Raw genomic sequence first — 25,274 nt, 5'->3', positions numbered from 1 at the left:
ATATGTCTAATAGTTTGTCCAGAACAATAATGCTTACCACTTATTACAGTCATTATCGAGAATATCATTGTTTTCATACAATTCCCCATCAATCGTAGCACACTGTCCTGTTGTCAAGGTAACATGTCTAGAAGTACACTCCCATCCACCACTGTGCAGACATGTACTAAATAAACAAAAGATAAAATAATATGGTATCTCACAGATAAAAAATAACCCTCTAACGGGACTGATATTGTACGGACCTTGTGTTAAAAAGAAAATCTTAAAAATCATGACTGTTATGAAAGTCACAATGTAAAACATTGTGGCCTCATTTCCTTCATTTTTACACTCATTTTATTTATACAGGTTATGGAATGACAAGAAATTGTAAGGAACTGGCAAGTGACATCAAAACCCTGGGTGTAAAGGGTATTAGTCATTTTATTACCAGCTTCTAACAGCTTCAAAGTCGTGTATATGTATATTTCATACTCCATGTCACCAGTGATGCTGTTATTTTTAGTATCACTGTCGATTACGAGAACGAAATTGACATATAATCAGCAATGCAACTTTTACATCAAATCCAACAATAGAATAAAAGTTCCAGGCAGTTCCACGAGTTCCGAATGGCGATATTTGCATTTCAATCTATTTGTTGATTATAGCATTGGGTATCCTCTGTTCTGATTGGTGGAAACATCTCAGCTATTTTTGAAATAAAATGTGAATAACATATTAACAAATTACAAATTCCATACCTATATTGAGATGTTTCTTAAGACTAGTACTGTAAACTCTGTATTAAGAAACCGCGGCTTCTATTAAAATGGTACAATGCAACAGAGGGTATGCGGCTTCTATTAGAGCATCTACACATATGAGAAATGATGATTTTTTGGTTCTCAATTGTTTAAAAAGAATGGGTGCGACTTCTATTAGGGATGCGGCTTCTAATACAGATTTTACGGTACTGTATATCAATCACAAAAAATCTTTGCGAGCACCTGGATGTAAAATAACCGAATAAAGTTACAAGCAAATACATGTTTTTGAGGTAATATAATACAAACCATCTAGAGTTGCCATGGCTTATTCTATCAAACGTTCTATAGCGTTTTGATCCATACAGACATATACCAAATCTATCTGAGGGGTCATTAGTGCCAGTATTCTCTATAAAAAAAATAATAAAGAAATAATTTATTATTTTCCCTTCTGGAAAATTAAAAAAAATTATTGATTATACTTCATCATCCGGAACATTATGATAACTGGCTACAAAGGCCTTTATTGATTTAGCACTTTTCAGATATCACAATTTTTTTTAATTTTTAGTTAGAAAGGGAGGTATGAATTATTAAGTCAATGTGAAATAAATAAATAAATCACTAGAAGATGAATCATTAGATCCGGTTACATTGAATAACTGTAAAATTAGTTCCCTACTCTATGCAGATGATCTAGTGTTAATATCTGAAACAAAAAAGGAACACTGAAAAAGACAGAAAAATTCTATTATAATGAACAAAATATTACCTGTATAGATATGTACAACTACCTGGGTATAAATTTAAAGTCAAATGGCTGCTACACTGAAGCCAAACAAAATTTAGCAGATAAAGCAGCCAGAGCAATGTATGCATTGAAACAGTTCCTACCACCAGAAACAAATTGTAGAACTTTCATCCATCTTTTTAAAAGGTGTATTCAACCAATATTATTGTACGGGTCTGAAATCTGGGGCCATGAAATTCAAGATTACAAGAAATGGGACAAAACAATAACAGAAAAAACACAATTGAATTTTTACAAACAACTACTAGGACTGAACAAATTTGTGGCAAACATTGCATGCAGAGCCGAAGTAGGAGAATTCCCACTCTTAGTAGATATTCAGATCAATTTAATAAAATACTGGACTCGTATCAGTAAATTACCAGACAATAATATCACAAAACAAGCATACCTTGAACAAAAGAAATCCAATTTACAATGGTACTCTTCAATACAAAAAATGATGAACAACATGAACTTTTCACGAGAACAACAGAATGATTGGTTAACAAAACATATACAGCAAATTGGCAAAGTTGTCAAACAAAAATACATAAATTTCTGGAGAAAAAATATAACTGAAAAAACAAAGCTGAGAACTTATGAAAAATTCAAAGACTCTTATAATTTTGAAAAATACTTAGATGTGCTAAATTTGAAACAAAGAATTTCAATGACAAAATTTCGAACTAGTAATCACATTTTAGCAATAGAAAAAGGGAGACATATGCAACCAAAAATACCTACTGAAAATAGAATTTGCAAACAATGTTCACAGAATGAAATAGAAGACGAACTGCACTTTGTTATGAAATGTCCACAATATAAAGTAATACGCCAACAAATCATACAAGACATTATATTTCCACAAGAAACCCAGGATGATCTCCAGAAATTTAATTTCTTGATGACTTCAAAAGATGATGTAATAATAAAAAAGATTGGCAACTATATTCATAATGCATTTCAATCAAGAAATAAAAATGCCATTTGATATGTAACACTTGCTTTATCTTTTTTTTTTAACAACTAACTTTCTTTTTGTAGTAGTAGTTATCACAACTAATCTTTATTGCTATTAATTGATAGAAACATTGTATTTCTAAGGATGCAAAAAAGTTATTATTATTATTATGTGAAGCTACTTATAAGAATGTGTCTGATTGGCTACCCAACTCTAACACCTAACAGTCTGACCAATCAGACTCCGCCAATCATGTCTCTTAGACTACTGGTAGAGTGAGGGCTGTTTTTTTTTAAAAATTAATAGTTCAGCAAGTTTAACGACTTTTACTCAAAAATGTGTACTAGGTTTATCAAATTCTTTTATACCAAATTGATAAAGAATGTCTTCAAGCACAGTTTTCCCAAGTGTCAACCTTGCAATGCATTGTGGGAAGTATATTAAAGAGCATGCAATTACTTAACCTTTAACCTTTTCACCACCAGTTCCCTCTTTTCATCACAAATTCACAAAATAGTTCTGTTTATAGTCTGCACTTTCCTTCAAAAGATTGGGACAAAAATAGCCACATTTTTTGAGTAAAAAATTAAAATTTACTCAAAGTTTGTTTGTTGGCTCCAAAATTAGGGTTCATTTCCAGAATTATTGAAAAATATAAGAAAGGATTGAAGAAAAATTTGCCAAGAAAGTATGGTGTTGAAAAGATACAAAACATAAACCAAATCATATACTATATTAGGTATATAGACAATATTAAATGGGATATGATTTTTTTTTAGCTGAAAATGGTTTAAAATGGAGTCTGGAATTTCACCTTAAAGCCACACACCCTATAATGACCCAGAAGAGTTATTATGACAACTACTGACTGTGTTACGGTACTTACTATTCTTACAATCCTCCTCAGTACAGCTCCACTGTCCAGTGGCAACACAGGTACTGTAAAATAATGACATCATTATAAAACCACAGCACAACTTATTTGACTGATAGTTTCACTGGTTTTAGCTTCGCAATGAGAATGAATGATTACAGTAGCGGTAAGACTGAAACTAGAGTTGCAAAAAATCCTGATATATTTTTATTCAAGATTTTAATAATTAATAAATAAAAATGAAATGTTTATTTTACCATGTGTTACATTCTTCTTGAATAGTTTCCTGTGGATTGAACTCTTTGCCGTGATGTGTGCAAGTTTTTGTGTTTCCTGTAAACCACAAGCAATAATTTTGTTGAAATATAAATATTAATAAACAATTCATAAACAAATAAGAATGTTGTAATTTTTATTAAAGCAGGGAAGTCGTCACCTGCGCATGCGTCAGATGGCCATAGCGTGTCATTGTTTACAAACAAGCATCTACCCATGAGCCTTTGTGTTTTTAGCGTGTGTTGTTATCGTCGCTTGGGACTCAATTCCCGTGTGTGCACAGGTGACTACCCTCTCGCTTTAACTCACTAACATTTTGTTTAAAATCATAACAGACTGGACAAATTTAAATGTTAATTTTTTTGATACAGATAAATTTTAGTGTAACCATAGTAACTTACCAGTTTTTTGACATGGGCAGAGAAGCCTAACTCTGTAATCTTCGCATGTTGTCTTAGGTGTGTTTCTACAGGTAAGGCCACTACGACGATTACATTCCACATTATTTCTTTCTCTCCCCACTACAGGTATGCCTCCAGTGGTCTCACACTCAATGTGTTCGGGAACAGTGTGTTTGCAGACAGCATACCTAGAACATTACACAATCAGGAGACTTGATCATTCAAAAAACCTTAAAAAACAATCATAATATAGTGTAGTATTTTTTTGTCTACTCGTACCTTACTCCACTAAGGCCTAAGTACCATGCTAGTAGTATCTCATTACTCATTCAAATTTATGCAAACATCACACACTATTGGATGTCATAGACATCTATGTGACAATCCACTCACTATATGCCTAGGTGCAATGCTAGTAATATCTCATTACCTATTCAAATTTATGCAAACATCACACACTATTGGATGTCATAGACATCTATGTGACATTCCTCTCACTATATGCCTAGGTACTATGCTAGTAATATCTCATTACTCATTCAGATTTATGCAAACATCACACACTATGGGATGTCATAGACATCTATGTGACATTCCACTACCTACATGCCTAGGTATGATGCTAGTAATATCTCATTACCTATTCAAATTTATGCAAACATCACACACTATTGGATGTCATAGACATCTATGTGACATTCCACTACCTACATGCCTAGGTATGATGCTAGTAATATCTCATTACCTATTCAAATTTATGCAAACATCACACACTATTGGATGTCATAGACATCTATGTGACATTCCTCTCACTATATGCCTAGGTACTATGCTAGTAATATCTCATTACTCATTCAGATTTATGCAAACATCACACACTATATGGGATGTCATAGACATCTATGTGACATTCCACTCACTATATGCCTATGTACATTGCTAGTAATATCTCATTACCTATTCAAATTTATGCAAACATCACACACTATTGGATGTCATAGACATCTATGTGCCATTCCACTCACTATATGCCTAGGTACTGTGCTAGTAATATCTCATTACCTATTCAAATTTATGCAAACATCACACACTATTGGCATGCATGTGGCATTCCACTCACTATATGCTTAGATACAGTGCTAGTAATATCTTGTGCTGTTCACTATATGCCTAGGTATGATGCTAGTAATATCACGTTATTATTCAGATTTAATATATTTTGGAATGTCATATTAAGCAGTGTTGGGGAAATGAAATAGTCTTTAGTTCATTGGTCAGTTTTCCATTATCACACATTAAGTTAATGATAATGATTTTGTTGACCATATTTTCAAACAACCAATTTAATTTACGGTTAAAAACTGACTGCAGTTAATACTCACTAGAATCATACCTACCCCGGTATTATTCACCTATAAATAAGATTTATAAGAAAAATAATACCGGTAAACAAAAATTCACAATATAACTGGTTTGTTATGGTTTGCTGGCAATAGTTCATAAAATAAAGTTTGAAAACTTTCTTTTCAGATGGTGCCTGATTTGGCAGACTTCAAAATTATTTACAATAATAAGCCATTTTACATATTTGAATTATTGCTACGATACGAGGAATGCAGATTTTTGACACTTACTCCTTGCGTAATTTGGGAAGCGTTTCATCGTCTCCATCACCATAGTACGGGTCATCCGAGTCCATCCAATCTGTCCAACACAGACCTTTCCTGATGGCTGAAAAAGGTAAAAGTTTGAAATAATTATACAACTGTATAAGAGGAGACAAGTATCCACACTTAGAAAACTCTTAATACTGAACTGTGGTTTCTAGAATACAGGAAAATTTGTACAAACTATAGAAAGTTGAGCAAGCAATGAGTTCCGATGAAGCAGATTACAGGAAACACATAATTTATGCAATACCGATAGTGTAAAAAATCTGAAGAGGTTGATCTTTTCGATGAAATGACTAAAAAAGCTATCCTGAACCAAATACTGTAAAATGACTAATTTTCACTGGATTTAAATTTCACTGATTTACCATCTCAGGCATATTCAGTGGGTTTTAAATTCACGGTTTTGTCATTTAGATAATGTGTTCTATGCTAAATTTTACATATTCACTGTGTTTTAATTTAGCGCATTTTTCCAGTCAGCGAAATAAGCTAAATTAAAACCCAGTGAATAATTACCCCCTTTACAGTATTAAACTGCCGAAAAGACCCTACAACTAGCTATGTCATTCCATCATTTTATTATCAAAGAAGTTTTTGGCTTAGGTTTCTGAAAACAAAAAATCTTTCCATTTTATTCTACACCTCAGGTGACACACGCCAGCTGACTGTTAGTGCTATAGCCACATGTAATAGGCATACGGGCTGGCAGCTATGTGTAAGGATGTAGCATGTAATTTGTTCTTTTTTCCTTCGATTTTAAATCCCACTCTGATTAGTGCACTCATAGAGGAAACATTGTGATGAGTGCACGTCACCAAGTCAACGTAATCCGATAAAACAATCCGATAAAACAATCCGATAAAACAGCATATGAATCAGACTGTATGTCACAATGCATATCTGATGTGAACCACTGTCTAAAATGCGACAGTCACATTGGATTAGGTCTCAGAGAAATTGTGTGCAGTAAGTCCTATAAAATGAACACTAAGTAATTGCTACACGTAACAAACGCACATACTTATTGTAGTACATTCATTCATTTTCCTAACATTAAGTTCATCAGTAACTTACATTGACAGTACTTTCCAGTGTAGCCAGGCTGACACTGGCAGACATCGGGATTAATACATCTTCCATTATTCTGACATTGTGAATTACAAATAGCTGTTACAAAAGATAAAAATAAATAAACAAACAAACAAACAAATAAACAAACAAACAAACAAATAAATAAACACACTATGTTTTAATAATGTAATCGTTTAAAATGTTTGATAATCCCTGATTTCAGAAAATTAAGCAAAACTAACAATAGAGTAATTTTGCAATTTTCCTTGACTCATGAATGTTGATCAAATTAATTGTCAGGAATGTGTGTTAATTACGTTCAATATGAAAACAAAAGCATCTTCAAATAAAAACATGTTTTACTGCCCATTTATTAAACACTTTTAATTAACACATATTTAAAATTAAGTCTGTTCCTTTCGCCCCCTTTTTTATTATAGTTCTTGTCACATTGTTTCATCATTGACTTTTTCTCTAATCAGTGTATAGAAATAACATGATTATCACAAATATGTTTGTGACATTTTTTTGAGTTACATCTGCTCTTGTATAACAATATGTAATCTATTCACAAAATACCAAATAACTACCCGGTACATTTTCCTACAAGAAATTCTCAGACAACTGATTTAAATATATATTTTATTGTTATACTGCGAAAATGTATTTACCGCTCTTCAATCTTTTTTGGTTGCAATATTTGGGAATTAAAAGTCAATGTATTTATATTTGATGCCTCGTAAAATTGAATGAAATACACAAAAAATGTTCCTTCTTTAACAATTTAACAAATATTGTATATTGTATGTATTTCAAATCTAAAATTTATATAGTTTATTATTTATATGATGTCATTGTCAGGTCGTATCCATCCACAGTTGTATATGTTGTATTGTCGACAATATTTATATGTATTTCTCCATCATCGAACTTTCAGTTCATTCCATCAATGTGGCATCTCATTTCCAAGGGCAAGGGCAAGCTGATGGGGGCCAGGACAGGTGCAGTCCCCAGTCTTGGACTCTCTTTCCAGCGCAGAGGAATATACTTACAAAGGGCATGCTTATTCAACTTCGTGGTTCGTTGAAGTAGACATGTCTCCCCATTTCCTTGACTCGTTTAGCTGACTAAATCCGAGCATAACATACCCCAATTTGCATTTCTCGAATGTTTTGAACGCGCGTAATATACATGGGTATACATACTTGAAGACGCCGCGCAGTTTCATCAGTTCGATCGTTGTGTCAGCTGTCTTGGTGATAATACTGAGTGATTGATTGATGCAAGACTAGTGCAGAGAAGTACATTTGAATATACCAGAGCAACTTACGCGAACTTTATTGTTTCAAATATTGCCATGCCGTGTTGACTGAGCGCTTCGTAACTGATAAATTAAAACCGAACGCTAGCGTGGATTGCGCCCTCTCACACGATCACTCAAGAGGGCGCAATTCAAATAAAATGAAATGTCGGCGTAGATTGCAATATAATCTACACATAATCTCATTTTGTTTTAAAATCATGAGAAGCGATTAAAATCAATCTTAATTATCCCAGCCCGAGAGCGTCAAATAAATTATGAATTACAAAAAGTGGTTGTATACATTTGACTTACGTGTTGGGCATCCCCTTTCGATCGACCCAGTCCACCCGGGGCAACATTTCTGCGATGAACTGAAATTAAAAAATTATCAAAAACAGCCTGAGTATTCAAAAAAACAAGCCTTCTATATATTCCATATTCCATATGAAAATTACATTCTTATATAAAAAAAAATGAATTAGGCATATAAACGTTATGTATTCTGAAATATTCTGAAATAAAACATAATACATGTACTTAGATGGAAGATTCATGGAAGAAAAAAAATATTAATAAAGTATGTCGATACTTACTATCCCCATTCTGTCGTAAAGGTACAAACACGCTCGCTCCTGTAAAAATAGATTTATAATCTAAATTATTTAAAGTTTTAAATTAAAGCATTCATGTCAAAGTTTTGAGAAATTATGATAATGTTTGATATCATTTACGTGAAAACGATATGCTACGTAATATAAAATGACTGTGTTTGTTCGTGTAGTCTATTGTCGTCAAAAATCCATCAAAACATAATTGTTCATTGATGAACGATCACAGAGCAAAACAATCATGCCGACACTGATACTCTTCTTTTCACCCAGGATGTAACGTCTCTGGGGGGCGCGCTTCAGATAAGAGACGCTGAATCGTCCACAGGGAGAGGAAAGGTGCTACCTCACTCGTAGTAAGAAATTGAAATGCACAATTGCTCTGATTTGTTCTGTTTGTTGATAACAAAAATTCAAAACACCAGGGTACAATAATAACGCATGATGTCAAATAACGTATCTTCACAGGCGTGAACAAGTCAGTGGGACAACTGGGACGAAGTTCGAATACGAAGAGTCGGGTCCGGAGTCATATTATGCTATACTATGTATTCACAATTGGTTGCAAATTATCTTTATTTGTTATTCGTATTTGTTATTGATTTGTTTTATATTTTTAGAATTGTTTTTTTTTTGTTTTGTTTTTTAGATTATAGTTTTTAAATTTCTTTTTGTAAGACCCTTTTTCATCCTTTCCTAAGGATTTTATGCGTCGAATGAATATTATTATTATTATTCGCCTGGCATGATGACTTGATCCAAATTTCCCTTGTAAATTTCTTTCAAGTAGTGTTTAATAAAGTGTACGAGTACCTGCATTGCAATTGGTACAGCTTGACCGATTCGTGACCGCTGACCTTACCGACAGAAATCAAATCAATCATAATACTGTGGTAATCTATAACAATTGTATTAACACAATCTTCTAAAAATCTGACCGCTCTATTTATGATTTAACTATCATACTCCAAATAAAAGAACACCGCGCCACAATTCGACAAGGACGTTCTCCGCTTTAAAATCAAGTTGAAATCAACGGAACCAACAATGAACAGGGACCCTGCCCGGGGGTCCCTACAAAATATAAGAACGTCGTGCGAATATCAATGACAGTTCTGAACAAACAAAAAATACAATTTAGACCCAATATTTTCGAAATACCAATAAATAGAACCACTTAATGTTAGTTCAGTTCAGATAACTGATGGAACTGAACTTGGACTCGTTCAATTAGAACAGACTGAACTTTGCCTCAGTGGCGGATCCAGCAAAATGTATTGGGGGGGGGGGCGGTCCAAGCTTCGCTTAAAATTTACGGAGCGTAAATCGCAGAGAAGCTATGCGTAATCCAGATGATATGAATAATTGCCAGGACCAAATAGCAGGGTAACTACAGGCAGTAGATTATAAAAACCAGGATATAGAAAAATAATAATAAAACAAAATTTAATATTACTACAAAAGCATAATTAAGAATTATCACAAAACTGACACATTCTTCCTCAGAATTTTTAATAAACAAATTAATAAATAATTATCACAATTACCACTGCCTGAAATAAAAATGCCGCTGCAATGTCAACATACTGGTAATAATTAATAACATTGTGACTTTTTAACATGATCACAAACATTATGTCACAGCTATTTTAACATGACCACAGATACATGTTATATAATGGCTTTGAACAGATTTTTAAAATAATAAATGTACAAATAAATATACACCTTAAGCACACTAAAATCCACCCGGGACCTTGCCCCCTACTGCCCCCCTAAACTGGCCACACACACTGTCCCAAAAAGTTAATGGTCTACATTTAATAGGTCCCTAAATATGCCTTAAGCAGTCATATGCATAATGATAGACCTATTGTTTTTCCGTCATGCGTTTTGGGGGGCATGGCCCCCTGGCCTACTCTGGACCCGCCACTGCTTTGCCTCATTATCTGACATTAAAGTTCAAGTGTTGCCGATTTTGTTTTCATCTGACCAGCCATTGTATGGTCTACACAGTGATATAATATCTCAGACCACTAAAGATCATATGTAGGATAACAGAAAAATCTGATCGTGTGACCTGGTCTTTTGAGAATGAAATACAAATATAATTCTGATTGAACAGTAAGTTCTAAAGATAATCCTAGTGGGGTCCAGAGATTACGATTTTTTCAATTATCAATAAATTTGATCTAACTGAACCAGTCTACACACAAGCAGCAATACAGTGGTAACTGTAGTTGTAAATGCAATCACAAGAGTTGAGACGATTGTTGCGAGCAAACAGACTGCTTTCACCCATGAACAAGGACAATTTAACTCATATAATATTATAAATATGGTTATATGGAAACCGCATTTTTTATGACAAGTCACAACTAAAGAAACAATATTTTAGAGCTACTGTGACCATTAATACATTAATGATACCACACTGGACGCAGATACGACATTCAGTTGTTATCATTGCCAACTAAATTAGTTCTGAGTTCAAAATGCAATATGAGCGAACTCATTTTTTTTAATTAATTAACGAGGCAGAGTTAAAAATAAACAAACAAACAAACAAACAAACAAACAAACAAACAAACAAACAAATAAATAAATAAATAACTTAAATTAATTAATTAATTAATTACAAAACAATAACAAAATTGAAAAGGACTCAAATTACAAAGTTTTATTTTTACATTACATTACAAATTACAAGATTCACTTGCAATTAAACACACGAAAATACATTTACAATATAACTAAAATAATATATCCATCATTTTTTTAAAGCAGTGTGTCGTATTGATATATGTACTGCGAAGAATCATTTTAGAAATAAATTTACTATGCACTGACAAGTTATTGAAATAATAACTCCATATTTATTATACTTTGGACGTGACATAATTAAACGAGATTCATTTTCATTTTCTCCTGTATTACATAGATCACACAATTTTTCGTTTCAATTGGTGTTTTTGTTTTCGCGGTGTGCCAGCCAGATTCAATTTATAAATTGTGATTCTCTGATCGAAGTTTTGCTTAGCTGTTCACGCAGTTCATGATACCCCAGGTGCTGGAAGTTGTAATGTAGCATTATCCTACCGGGCGGTACATTATCCTACCGGGCGGTACATTATCCTACCGGGCGGTACATTATCCTACCGGGCGGGCGGAACATTACAACCTCCAGCGCCTGGGGTACGCAGTTCAATATTCAATGTCTGTATAGTGTTTTTCGAATTCTAATATCCCTTTCAAAGAATTTTTTAGATGTTCTTAATCCATTTTCATGTGGAGTGATTGTTGTCGCTGTAAGTGTATATTCTGTCCGATGTGACATAAAAGATTCTTCAATATGAACTTTTAGTCCACTAACTTACATTTGCGTTTGAAAGTTTTATAATTTCAGTTTAAAGCGGGAGGGTCGTCACCTGCGCACGCGTGGGAATTGAGTCCCGAGCGACGATAACAACATACGCTAAAACGCAAAGGCTCATGGGTATACTATTGTTTGTAAACAATGACAGGCTATGGCCATCTGACGCATGCGCAGGTGACGACTCCCCCGCTTTAATTTATTTTCGTTTGGGGTTTCACTTCGACAAACCATTTGCCGTTTGTTTGTTAGTTAATACACGATGGTAAGACGTGTACGTCGCTATGAGTCCCATGTCGAACATGATTTAATGTTTATACAGTCACAGGGCCATATGATATCAAAGGACGGCAGTCGTCGTGCCGCGTCCTGTTCGATATGGGACTCATAGCGACGTATACCACGCGTGTAAAATACATTGTTTATTTACATGAAATTTGAACACGCGCTGCGCGACGACCATCGCGCTTTAAAACGCCATTGAAACAGGCGTTGGACATATTATTCGTGTAAATAAGAAAACAGTTAATTTTACCAAAGACACTCTGACTTAGAAGTACGGTTTTTGGTTTTACAAGCTTTTAGCTCGAGTGTGTTTCCTAAATAATGTGATAATTTTTCATTGGCTTATGTTGTTTGATATGGTGATATTGATTGTAATTGTGTACCTATTATTATTATTATTATTATTATTATTATTATTATTATTATTATTATTATTATTATTATTATTATTATTATTATTTGAGCTCCTACCGACTAGAACTAACACACTGTTTTTGATATTAGGCATTTCAATCCAAGATGGCGCTTAATAGTCGTGTTTTTATCGAAACATAATGTTATCAGTTTAACCACAATTAGCATTATCGTAAACAATCTGTAAACAAGTCAATGAACCCGAAAAACAAATGCGCATCTCAACTGTCAACATATCACGACAATTACTTTTTAGTAACCTAGTCGTGGTATAGCATTTTCATAAACAACTCGTAAACAAGTCAATGAACCCGGAAACCAAGTTCATATCTCAACTGTCAGCGTAACAAGACAACCTGTAGTTGCCAAGGTAATGTCCAGAAGTCTGACCCAAATATGCACTGTCTGCATATCGTGTGTTGATTGCTTCGCACTGAGCGTGACACTGCAGTAATGACGAGCAATGCAGTGCAATGGTTTATATGGGCAACCATTTGAGATCATGGGGGACTGGAAGATTGGTGACTCATCTGTACATTTCTATTTCTCTTGATTTCGACAACAGGTTTTCCCTGAAACACCTTGCAGAGCAGTTCACTCCGCGCTTTAGGTAAACTTATTTAGTCCAGCCATCCCTTGATGCCAACAAATATGTTGTCACTTAACAGTCGATTAGTTTTGTTGAAAAACAATAATTTTAGTTTTTTTGTGTGTGTATTTCTGACCAAATTATAATATCGACTGCTGGTGGACTGCAGGTGCGTTGGTTCTTTCTTAACGTTGAGTTGTTTTTGTTGTCCGTCTAGTCTGGTGACCTATTGATCGTATGGTTAACATATGACAAATTACTTTATACATAACGGCTCATATTTACGACAGTCATCGCACGTGACGTCTCGGCGTTTTGCAACATTGTGGGTTTCTGATTCAAGTGATAATTAGTCTGATTACTTCACCAAATTCTAACCTTGTTCGGAGTCGGTAATCGAAAAGCATTGTCAAACGTCGTTCATATAAACGAATGGACAAAACAACTTGAAGAATTTAACTGTGTTTCAAAATATTTTCCTATATGACGTACCAAATGACGTACCAAATGACGTACTCGCAAGACGTCTTTTAATGCCTCAAAAATGGTGAATGTAAATACCAGCAATGGTATTGACCAGTGATTAGATCATCGTAATGAACACATACTATTGTAAAACATGTCTTTTTAGCTAGAATTTTATTTTAGCTAATTTAGCTAATCTGTAATTTCGCTAATTCAAGATGTCGCTAATTTAAAATAAAGTATATTCTCTCAATGAGATTATTGGCTCTTTAGTTAAATTAAGATTCAGTTAACTCATGCATTGAGTCAAATTCGCTAAAATGGTATGTTTTACAGTAGTTTCTCGTTCGAAAGATAGGTAGTAGGCACAGCTGAGGGCTTACGTACACTATCAAGCAAAGACAATATTTATGTTGATTGAAATACGGAGTTAGAAAAAAACATGGAAACACAATACTAGTATTGTACACTGGCACACAGTACTAGTGGGGTTATCGTGACCATACGTTTACAAAGGATTTGAATTCCTCCCCTACTGTTTAGCACTGGCACACCATGATGTACACTTACCACTGTGCATCGACTACATCAGGGAAATCCAGATCAGTTGAAGTATGCTTGTCTTCCCACTCACGCCAGTCCTTGTCACGTCCGTAGACGACAGTCACGCAGAGTAGCGCGAACAACACGAGTTTCATCTTTCAAGACGTCAGTAATCGACGGTGCTGGATCGCAAAACTAGATGTGCAACCAGCAAAGCCAAGTAGGCGATCTGAAGGTTATCTACCGTGTAACGGTAGTTAAGTTTTACACAATACTAATATGCAAATTAGCATATATATGATCTATAAGATACGGGGCGGACGTCGATCGACGGTAAAGATAAAATGATAAACACAGGTTCAGATCACAGTTACTCTACTAGTAGAGTCACTGTGTACAGATATAGAAGACATGTTTATCGCACAGTTTTGCTTTATCCACAATAAAGTGTGATGATATTGAAATCCTCGTTACGGCCCCTCAAGACAATGAAATACTGGTTAACCTTGACGTACAGACAAGAATAATGTCAAACAAGAATGATTTCTACGTACATTCTGACATTGACCCTAAACTGTTGTACCAGTGACAACCGACCCCCGTAGTTTTTTTTTTTTGAACCACCCCTCGGCCTAGTACTCCAGCATAACACAACCGTCAAATCTACTCGAATGCTTTATGGAGTATTATTGATTTATACACATATTTATGGAGAGACTGCGATTTATAGTATGATTACACTAGTATAATGTCGATTGTAAAAAGTTTAGAACATAGAAGTGTGCTATATATCTCGAACATCAATGTACGTCAAGTTTTGCAAGACGTTGATATCAATAATTTCTGTGTCGTGTTTTGCATAACAACTTTGCGGAGCGCGAGTTAAAGGATCCGGTCACGTTACAGAGTGTATTTGACGCACGCTACACAGCCCATTTTATGCGTTTGTTCCTTCGACGTACTCAACACGCGCGGGGCCCGGCACGGAGTCCCCAACTAGAGTCAACCACAGTCTGTTCAAAATCATTGTTTTAACTCTTAAAGTTCTTTCACTTCTAATCCCCAAGAGACCCATCGTAAATAATTATAATAATAATGAAGAGTATTTATATTGCGCTTAACCTAAATTAGCTCTAAATACAGTTGATATGTTTTCAAACGTGTGACGGTTGTACACCTATGTTCAGATACTGTAAAACACGTTGAAATAGCTGCATACAATTTTAGCCAAAATGAATTTGACACAACTCACAAATTAACTAAAACATAATTTACCTAAAGTGCAAAAAACCGAATCTTATCGTGAGAATATACTTTATTTCCCAATTAGCGACATCTTATCTGAAATAACGACATTATGAAAGAAACAAAACTAGCTAAAGACATGTTTTTACAGTACTGGGAGCATATTACTGCAAAGACATGTCTTCAAGTTTGATTACTGCTTGTATCCTCGGGGAGGACATCCGGGCATTTTCACCGCATGGCAACCATCACGGTGATGAACAAAGGCCGAAAAGTCTCGGAAAACGGTACTTTTGGGATGGTTGTTGAGACTGAACATGTAACAAGATTATCCCCGCGTGTATAACATATAGCAAATACCATTAGAGAAAACCACCTAATGGGTCATTAATATTTTTTTTTTACATTATTTCATGTAACTGTATTGTAGTAGATTTTAGATATCTAACTTCTTATGTTTATTTTAACACCTTTATTGCATTTCATAAACCAAAATAGATATGTAATTCATTCTATAAGGTTGTAATAAAGAATTATCTTATCTTATCTTATATAAATTCGGTTGTTCAGGATTACTTCAAAGTTGAGTTCCTGTTATTTTCTTGAATATTCACCGGCTCTTTGCTCGGCATTCCGCGTTCCTCAGCAGCGCGCATAGCCCGTGGAAATACGTGGTACAGAGGTGCGCGACTTAGCAACGTGGAACGTCTTGTGACGTAGCTCCGCCCCGAGGTACCCGTGCACTGCATTTTATAGTGGCCGTATTTCATAGCTGTGTTTCTTTAGCGTGGTATAGTGAAAACAAATTAATAGAATGAATTGATTAAACTAGTCGTATTTTTAGACCCCCTAGTAACAGATTGTAAAATGTTAATCTTTGTCTGGGAAAAACATACTGTAGACGTCTCTATTTGGTACACGATACAGCTATAACGAGCGATTTGATTGGAATAAATCTGGTATTGTCAAAGAGGACGCATCTAAATATACGTTGTATGCATAGAATCTGCCAAGGTACAGTGGTGAGGTGAAGGTCGAATAAACGAACTTTGGCTGGCGAAGATGGCGACAAGCTAACAATGCGTGGAATGAATCTTGGCTAGCGACAACGCCATCAACGGGGTTCAACAACTTTTCTAATCAAATTTTGTGTGAGTACATGGATCAATACTGTTGTAATACCTGTACAAATAAAACAATTACTAACGTTTAAACGATGACAGTGGTTTCAATAGACAACTTGCAGTGATCACAGTCCGATCTCAGGGATTTCAAGGATTTTACTGAGAACATCTAATAATATAATCTGAACCCACTTGACTTTCACAGTATCGTTGAAACACTGCCGTAAAACTGGTGTAGTACGTAGGTTCGTTATTGTTCGCAAATGCTCGAAAATGAAGATAGCAAATTTTACAATATGATAAATGAATTCACTATAAAAATTATAATTATATTGGGAATGCCACCCGTGACAACATATACTTAAATTAAAAACGACAGAACACTGACAATTTTTTCCGCCCACACACTTCTCAAATAGCTTGCTTTAAAACGTGACCACTTTCAAAATACATATACAAAATGAATATATACAGAAAAATAAAATAATTTTAACATGTCGACAAACATGTGGTATAGTTAGTTCCTTATAGTTAAAAATGAAAACAGTTAGAAGGTTGATTATACGTCGACCTCATACGACTGCCCTCTATACGAGAGTTTCAATACTGACGTCACGACCAAATCAGAACACTTTATTGCCCCTTCCCCGCCAATCAGCGTTTGAAACTGCGTTCCATGATTTCGCGATAGAAATATTTCGGTAAAATTCTAAATTTAGCTCAACCGGGTTGTTTGTTCGGTTATTAATAACTTCCTCGAGACAATTCAGTACTAAGCTGTCAAAGTTATCGTGAAATTTGTTGGCGAATAGTTCAGGTCGCTTCGAGAGTTTTGGAAGAGCCTTCCACCCAAATACGCATATATCTCGTACGATTGTGCCATTACATGCCTTTTTATTTGACCACAGTTTAGATCTAGTCACTGCAATGGCGGCCACGGAGCTATTAAGGCGGTAGTCCCCACCTGGTGCAATTGACAAACGATTCAGGGTTTGATAATAATGTTCATCTGGACACAGAGTATCATTGAGCCAGGTGAACCAGACTCGTCCAATGTCAGTATGGTGGATAAATTCAACGAACTTTCTAGTCAACGCCACATGCAGTTCTCCTTTGTAAATCGGAGAATTCAGTGGCATTACCGGGTTATGTTTTATCGTGGTGTTTTTCATCGTATTTTTAACCACAACATATCGATATCGCTGTCTGACTATAGTTGGATTCAATTTGCTGAACACATCGTTCTTCCCATCGTATTGTTTGAGTATCTGTACCAATTCTAAATTTGTTTTCAGTGGGAATTCCTGGCCGCTTAAATTAATATAATACCTCCATTGATTATTCCTGGAGAGTAATTCCGACTGGCAATACAGTTCAGCTCGCACGACTTCAATCGAGCACCACGTTACCCTGGCAACTCGACGTGGAACGAATACATTGTCGAAACACTTGGCAATATTCTGTATAGCTTCGATGATATTTTTCGGGGATTTGCGATCGACATGAATGCAGTATATATTATGTGGTCTGTAAATAGTTCGCAACAGTTGTTCCACCTGGTTAACCGATTTGTAAATGTATATCCCATATGCCAACGGGAAATCCCTTTCTTCACCCGTGATTGGTTTATTTAAATATCCTCGTTCGCGGACAAACTCGGTACAGTTGTTGGCAAGTTTTGAAAATGCACTGTCAGGTACAATTCTTGACTTCAAGATTTTGTTTTTGATTGAAATCGTTTTTCCATCAACATGCTTTCCGTTGATAAGATCGCTACATTGTACTGCTTCAACAATTCTTTGGTTTTCATCACCAAATTCTTGGTGAAAGGTGGTCGTATTTTGAATAGGTTCGCTTATAAGCTCCGTTGTAGAATTCGTGTAGACATTTGCTTGAGTCACGCTGTACGTCTTGATTTTCTGTAGTGTGGGATGGTTAAAGTACTTCCATAACAAGATGTTTCCTAGCGCAATAACTGACAAAAGTAATATTACTTTAGGGTTTATACATTTTCCATGTGGAATTCTCAACAGACAATCTTGAAACATGGTAATCTTCCTGTAAGAAAGAAAATTAAAATCAAAACGTAGACAAGATTATTAAAACTCAAAATAGAATAGAGATTAAAGGAGAGCTATGTAATGTTGCAGATGTAATCAATCTATAATCTGATAGGCTGTGATCAGTTATGGCCCAGATAGTTAAGAACCCAACACAATATGTACTAAAAATACAATGGAAAACATTGGCCAAGGTAGTTCAGAACCCAACGCAATGTGTACTGAAAAATACCATAGAAAACATTGGCCAAGGTAGTTCAGTACCCAACACAATGTGTACTGAAAAATACCATAGAAATTATTGGCCCAGGTAGTTCAGTATACAACACAATGTGTACTGAAAAATACCATGGAAAACATTGGCCCAGGTAGTTCAGAACCCAACACAATGTGTACTGAAAAATACTACCTTCCAACTGTTACAGTTGTCTAATAGCAGCAAAACATATTAACATTGAAATGACCTTGACCTGAAATTCGACATTTTGGAAAACAATGACTCTGGCACCCAACAATACTATAGTCCATATATAACGTATGGGAAAAATAAAAAAAAATATTCATAACTTACTCAAAGCAATCTGGCAGGCGGTTTTGGAGAAGAAGTCACAGATATGCAAACAATAAACAAGAAAACCGCCAAAATATTTATTAAAAATAGACACCTGCAACTGGTCTCATGAAATTAGTAAGTCAGATTCAATGTCAAGAACATTCATATCAAATTTCAAAGCAATCTGAGGGAGCAGTTGAAAAAAAAAATTGAACAAAAATGACAAAAATATTCCCTAAAAATAGAGATTTGGCTCGGTCATCTTCGCAAATGTTCATGAATGCAATTACAGACAACCAAAAATACATACATTTCAACAGTTAACTAGATTTAAACTCAGGATCACGACAAGCGCATCGCCACTGTAAACAGACGTGCTCCTTATCACCTAACAGACAGTATCATGAAAAACAACACCTCCAATTGGCGTGTAATTAGCACGGTTCTACAGTAACTGTTTTTTAATTCAAAGTCAAAAAAACAAAAAAATCCGATTTTGCGAGTTTTCGTTTTTTTGTGTTCAAATTTGTTTTCTTTAATAATGTTCGATTCAGATTTAATAATAAAAAAACACATTTAGATTTTAATTGGTATTTGATTTAGATTGAATAAAAAAAAATAGTATAGTTTTTTTGTATTCTATGATATCAAGGTTTGTTTGATATTTTCAATGATTCTAAAAATTCTGCGATGTGTTTGATAAGATACGAGTCTTTGTGTGTTGGTGACGTTCAATGATATTCATCAAACGTTCATACTTGTTGGAACGCCCAATAATAGTGCATTTGAGGCTTTGTACGTAAATTTGTTATAGTGCCTGTGAAATGGTTGCTATTTTCACGCCTAAAATTATCCATTGTTACATAAATATTATTAATTTTTATGTTTCTAAACATGAATTATTTTTTTAAGTGAAAAAAGTGTTTTAAACTCAATCTACGGCAACTTTATGTTTGTGTATTTTAAAACGAGGCTCCTCATTAGCTTCCTATTTGCATACTGAAATTCCCCTTGTGACGTCAGAAGGGGAAGTCGCATGGCAGCTTGCATTGCCGATACGTGTAAATAAGGCAAATTTCTTGTGCAGTTTTCTCGTCTTTGACTAAATTTTCATTTATGTACTTGTTCGTCGAGGAGGAATGGACCATAATGAACACATATTATCAATTATTGTTGCATGGGGTTGAGTTAGATGCGAAATATGTCCGTTCTGGTGTAGCTGGTCACCGTGATCGTCACCGGCGCACGTTTGTACACTGTCGCTGGACAAAATAGGTTACTAGGCACGTCACTACACTGTTATTTATTTCATCGATCGTCTGAGTAAAACTTTTAAAATTAAAATAAAAGAGAACATATTTTGACATTCTAAACATTAGACTATAGTGATCACTATAAAATAATTAAAAAAATGACAAATCACAGTTACTAAATAAATGACAGCCGCGTGGAAATTAATTGAAATTTTGTTGAAATAGGTGAACGCGTCGGGTCACGGCGAGGGCAAGTGCGTTAAAAGCGGCGTTTAATTGGATAACAAAAATAATCGAGATCGACACACTTTTACAGATAAATTCAGAGTGGATTCGAGTTGGCGTGGTCCATGGCGAGATTGTCATAATTATAACATCATATTAAAACTGTATTTAGTGGAAACACATTGACCAAGCCCGGATTCTTATTTCATAAATTATTACGCAGATCAAGCTGCAAGCACGTTGCGCCAGGTTTATGTTGTCGGCGTTTCTCTTTAAACCTAGTTGTTTTTTTCATGGACGAGGACAGTTTTTTCAAAAAAGAAGAAGCTGTGGTTAAGTGGCTTTCGTCCACTGATGTCGTACTTTCGGATCGATTAGAAACGTGTGAATACTTACACTATGACTACACGTTTCACTGCAACTGCCCATAACACAACATCTAAAAACTCTCTAAAAAAAAAAAAAAAAAAAAAAATAGACAAAAAAAAAGAGAAAAAAACGCCGACCGAAAAATGTATATCGTTTAAAAGTATACTGAATGATCAGTGTTATTACGGCTCAGGGGTATGACTTCCTCTCACATTTTGGCATTTGGTGGCGCACTTTCGGCAAGAGTCGGAAATCCGGAAACAGTCGACCGTTTCAGGATAGGTGGGCGTGGCTACAACACGAGAAATATCCCAAATTTACTTGGATACGAGTAATTATTTTCAGCAAAAAAATCAATAACTGCCCATTTCAGTGGGACACAGATCTAAAATGGGAAACGTGAGAGAGGGCATTGCACAGGCACTTTAACTTAATTCTATACTAGAGAAATATTCACATTGAGAATTCGCATCAGTATTTCTCAGTAGCTATAATGGCTTACTTAATCTACAATCTTTTGGTAGAGAATCAAAATAGCGGTCACATAATAGTTATGAAAAGTTGAATATCTAGAATATGAAAAGTTATGAAAAACAAACGTAAATTGCATTCTGATACGTTGGTGGAGCTCTTTCATCATGGGTATTATGAAGTTTCCGCTTCAGGTAAACAACTGACACAAGCGAATCATCATTAGACGCCATCTTGTGGTGACGCACATATCATTAAGCACATCTATTCCGAATATTCAGCGACACCACAACCATTTCTTTTTATGTAAAATAGAAGAGTTTTTAATGTTAAATTAAACAGTGATACCATGAGAATTAGGTTGTTAATCTGTAACAAGATAGACACTTGTCTACAATACAAAGTCGTCGAAATATTTAATATAGTCTTGGGTAATTTGTTACACATAAATTCAAACTTTAATACTTTATATACGAGTGTTACACACATCAGAACACCTGGCTAATCACTAAGATAGTCGTCTATATAGGTGTTACTTACCGTCGATACATGGCAGGTAGTGGCACACTAGGGGAAACGCGCAACCGAAATAGAAGGAAAATTATCTAAGTGTGTCACTAGTTGATATTTAAACAAGCCAATGATCTGTAGAATGACCGCTTGAACCATTGTACTCAGGCTCTGATCTACCAATTACTGTTTGGTGTTAAAAGTACCCAGCCATATAGACGCTTGATAAAAAAAAGCACAATTAAACAAATAATTATAAAATACACTTAAAAGTAATATTATATTAGTAATGATAACCAAAGAAACATACAACATTTAAGGAAATTCAAACTCGGGATCACAACAAGAGCCTCGCCACTCTACTGCATACGTGCTTTTTATCACGCCACAGTCAGTTTTCTATAAAGCTCCTATTAGCGTATTGCATTATTATCGCTATTAAAACTAAGGGAAGTACTTTTCTTTTTTTCATACAATGTCATTAAAATTTAATTTAAAGGAACAAATTTCACCCCACCACGAACGTTGAACGAGCTGTTATCCGGATACTTTGGGAACGCCCTCTATCGGATTTCGTGAGAAAACTAGTAACTCGGAAATTAGGAATTAGCACGGTCCCACAGTTCCGATTTTGCGAGTTTGTTTTTTATTATTGTTCGACCCAGTTCAAATAAAAAAAATACATTTAAGTTTTGTGTTGCTGTTTAGATTAATTAAAAAACTATTACTATAGCTTTTTCTATTCTTCCGTGACGATGCTAAGGTGCGTTTGATGGAAAGCGATATTTGATGATTTCTATATTTTCAATGATTCTAAATATATATATATATATATGTTTTTAATTCGGTAATGTCAGAATGTGTTTGATAAGATATGTGTGTGAGGATATTCGCCAAAATAAATATAAAATACACTTAAAAGTTATATTAGTAATATATATGACGAGAAAATCAGATAAATGTTAAAAACACTCAGGCTGAAAGGCTATAAAAACAATTTGAGAGATGTGGCGGAAAGTATGACGCCTGCATATGATTATGAAAGTAATTATTCATAACTATTCGAACGTAGTCTACTTAATATTCAAAATGAGAAAGAATCTGTGTCATAAAGTTAACGCATTTGATAAGGTCAATGTAATGGACATTACAATTAAAAAGACTGATAATATAGTGATGAAGTTCCAGCAACTAGGAAACAATCATTTGATAAACTAAGTTAGAAATCCACTAACGAGTCGACAGATAAAATTCAGTGAGCCAACATTTACAAAGTATATCAAACAAGGATATGATATGTTGATGATTTTATTACTTCAAAAAATAAGCAGAATATAACCAGAACACCATTTAAAAAGAAGCCCGTTCCAATCTCAAAGAAACCAATACCAACATACACCTTACTACAGTAAGGCGTGAGAGGCGTGTAAATCAGAGTAAAAATTTTATGATACAGATATATGATCCTGAAAATATTTCCAAATACCAACTATCACGTGATTTGAATGAGTTAAAGGTTATGAGGTATAATTATACGTTAAGAATCGTTTTTGTAAATCAAATTAAGAAAAAAAAAACGAATAAGACAAAAAGGATCTGGTGGTTATAAGTGAAAATGTTAAAGCGGGGGAGTCGTCACCTGCGCATGGCCATAGCGTGCCATTGTCTGTACAAACAAGCGTCTACCCATGAGCCTTTGCGTTTTTAGCGTGTGTTGTTATCGTCGCTTGGAACTCAATTCCCGCGGGTGCGCAGGTGACGACCCTCTCGCTTAATATATTAATGATATTCCACGCAATATGGAGAAATATTTGGGTTTTATGCTTGGTTGACTTTAAGCATTTCTCTTAGTTATCAATGTATAAGTATTAGTTTAGAAGCATTAGTTGATAATCTATCTGATAATACATTTTAATGTTATTTCGAGTTCAATAAAACAATATTTATAACTGAACCCCATGTGTTGTATTACTAGTAACTACCCATAAATCGTTTCCATAATAATTTACTTTTTGAAATTTTTTTATGTCTATTAACAGTCCAAATTTATTCATTATTTAGAAAATTAACTTCAGTCATATCCATATTATGATCAAACAACATTTGGACACAATCTCTCTCAGCTTTATGCAATTGTTTAACTATGAGCATACATTTATTTTAAAAATCTCAAATTGTTACTTCAGTATATATCTGGAATAATAAGTTGCTCACTTTAAAGCGCGGTGGTCGTCGCGCAGCGCGTGTTCGAATTCCATGTAAATAAACAATGTATTTTACACGCGTTGTATACGTCGCTATGAGTCCCATATCGAACAGGACGCGGCACGACGACTGCCGCCCTTTAATGTCTTCTGTAGTTGTTGTTTTGTAAATGAATTTTATAATACACATCACTATCCAGAAATTTAATGAGTTATTTTTCCGTGTGGATCAAACAGTGTTAGTTCCTATGTAATGTGACTTCCTTATGCAAATGTCTTTGATACAATTCTATGAGCATAGGACGAGAAAAGCAATGTTTTTGTCCTAAACATTATAAAGAAGCTCTTGGCCGCTTTTAGCAGCTGCAGCATTGCTTCCTGGTAGTACTATTATTTCCATAATTATTTGATAATCCATTAAATCAATTTGATATTTCCCTTTCAATAAGAGCACAGCTTTTAGCGCATTCTGAACGTCACAATTAAATACATAGTCAGCGCCTGCAAATGAGCATTCGTCAATCACTTCACTGGCCATTTCCCTTGTCTTTATATTTGTTACCAATCTGAACTGGTTCCTTATCTGTGGTATTTCTCTATCCTTTGTCTTATGTTTACGCATATATTTATCAGTCATGACCCTTGACTTGCTATGTCCACATTCTCAGCCTATCCTTGGCTTTATCCCTTATGTCATCCTCATTTACCAATTACTTTGCTGCATTTTTAGCGTCCCTTTCTTATCAGCTCTGTAGTTCCTTTACATTACAATAAATACAGTCTGTGGGGGGGGGGGGTTGTTGTCGCCAGGGATTCATGACTCGGTTCGGGTAACACGCCGGGGGGGGGGGGGCTACTTCCACCTTAAGTGGGTAAGGG

At 34.9% G+C, this 25,274-nt stretch overlaps 2 protein-coding genes across 2 annotated transcripts in view; both read right to left on the bottom strand.

The window, feature by feature from the left end:
- LOC100375067 (uncharacterized) overlaps positions 1-14,599 on the bottom strand; it is a 69,975-nt gene extending 55,376 nt beyond the window's left edge. The window contains exons 1-10 of the mRNA XM_085502731.1: positions 14,409-14,599; positions 8,698-8,736; positions 8,417-8,475; positions 6,805-6,897; positions 5,692-5,788; positions 4,058-4,245; positions 3,638-3,713; positions 3,393-3,445; positions 1,059-1,161; positions 38-166 (exon numbers count right to left, since the gene is read on the bottom strand). Of these exons, the coding sequence (XP_085358857.1) occupies positions 38-166; positions 1,059-1,161; positions 3,393-3,445; positions 3,638-3,713; positions 4,058-4,245; positions 5,692-5,788; positions 6,805-6,897; positions 8,417-8,475; positions 8,698-8,736; positions 14,409-14,536 (965 nt within the window). The 5' untranslated portion in view covers positions 14,537-14,599. The remainder of the gene's footprint in view (positions 1-37; positions 167-1,058; positions 1,162-3,392; positions 3,446-3,637; positions 3,714-4,057; positions 4,246-5,691; positions 5,789-6,804; positions 6,898-8,416; positions 8,476-8,697; positions 8,737-14,408) is intronic.
- A 2,459-nt stretch (positions 14,600-17,058) lies between these two features.
- Positions 17,059-18,803, bottom strand: LOC100375210 (beta-1,3-galactosyl-O-glycosyl-glycoprotein beta-1,6-N-acetylglucosaminyltransferase-like). The gene has a single exon (XM_002733251.3). It carries the CDS (start codon positions 18,796-18,798, stop codon positions 17,374-17,376), a length of 1,425 nt encoding a protein of 474 aa, XP_002733297.2. The 5' UTR covers positions 18,799-18,803; the 3' UTR covers positions 17,059-17,373.
- Between the last annotated feature and the right edge of the window lie 6,471 nt (positions 18,804-25,274).

The sequence above is a fragment of the Saccoglossus kowalevskii genome, chromosome 8 (genome assembly GCF_978046115.1).
Source record: "Saccoglossus kowalevskii chromosome 8, keSacKowa6.1, whole genome shotgun sequence".
Lineage (NCBI taxonomy): Eukaryota > Metazoa > Hemichordata > Enteropneusta > Harrimaniidae > Saccoglossus > Saccoglossus kowalevskii.
Note: the sequence above shows the minus strand (reverse complement) of the source record. Positions and strands in the feature narration are given on the sequence as shown.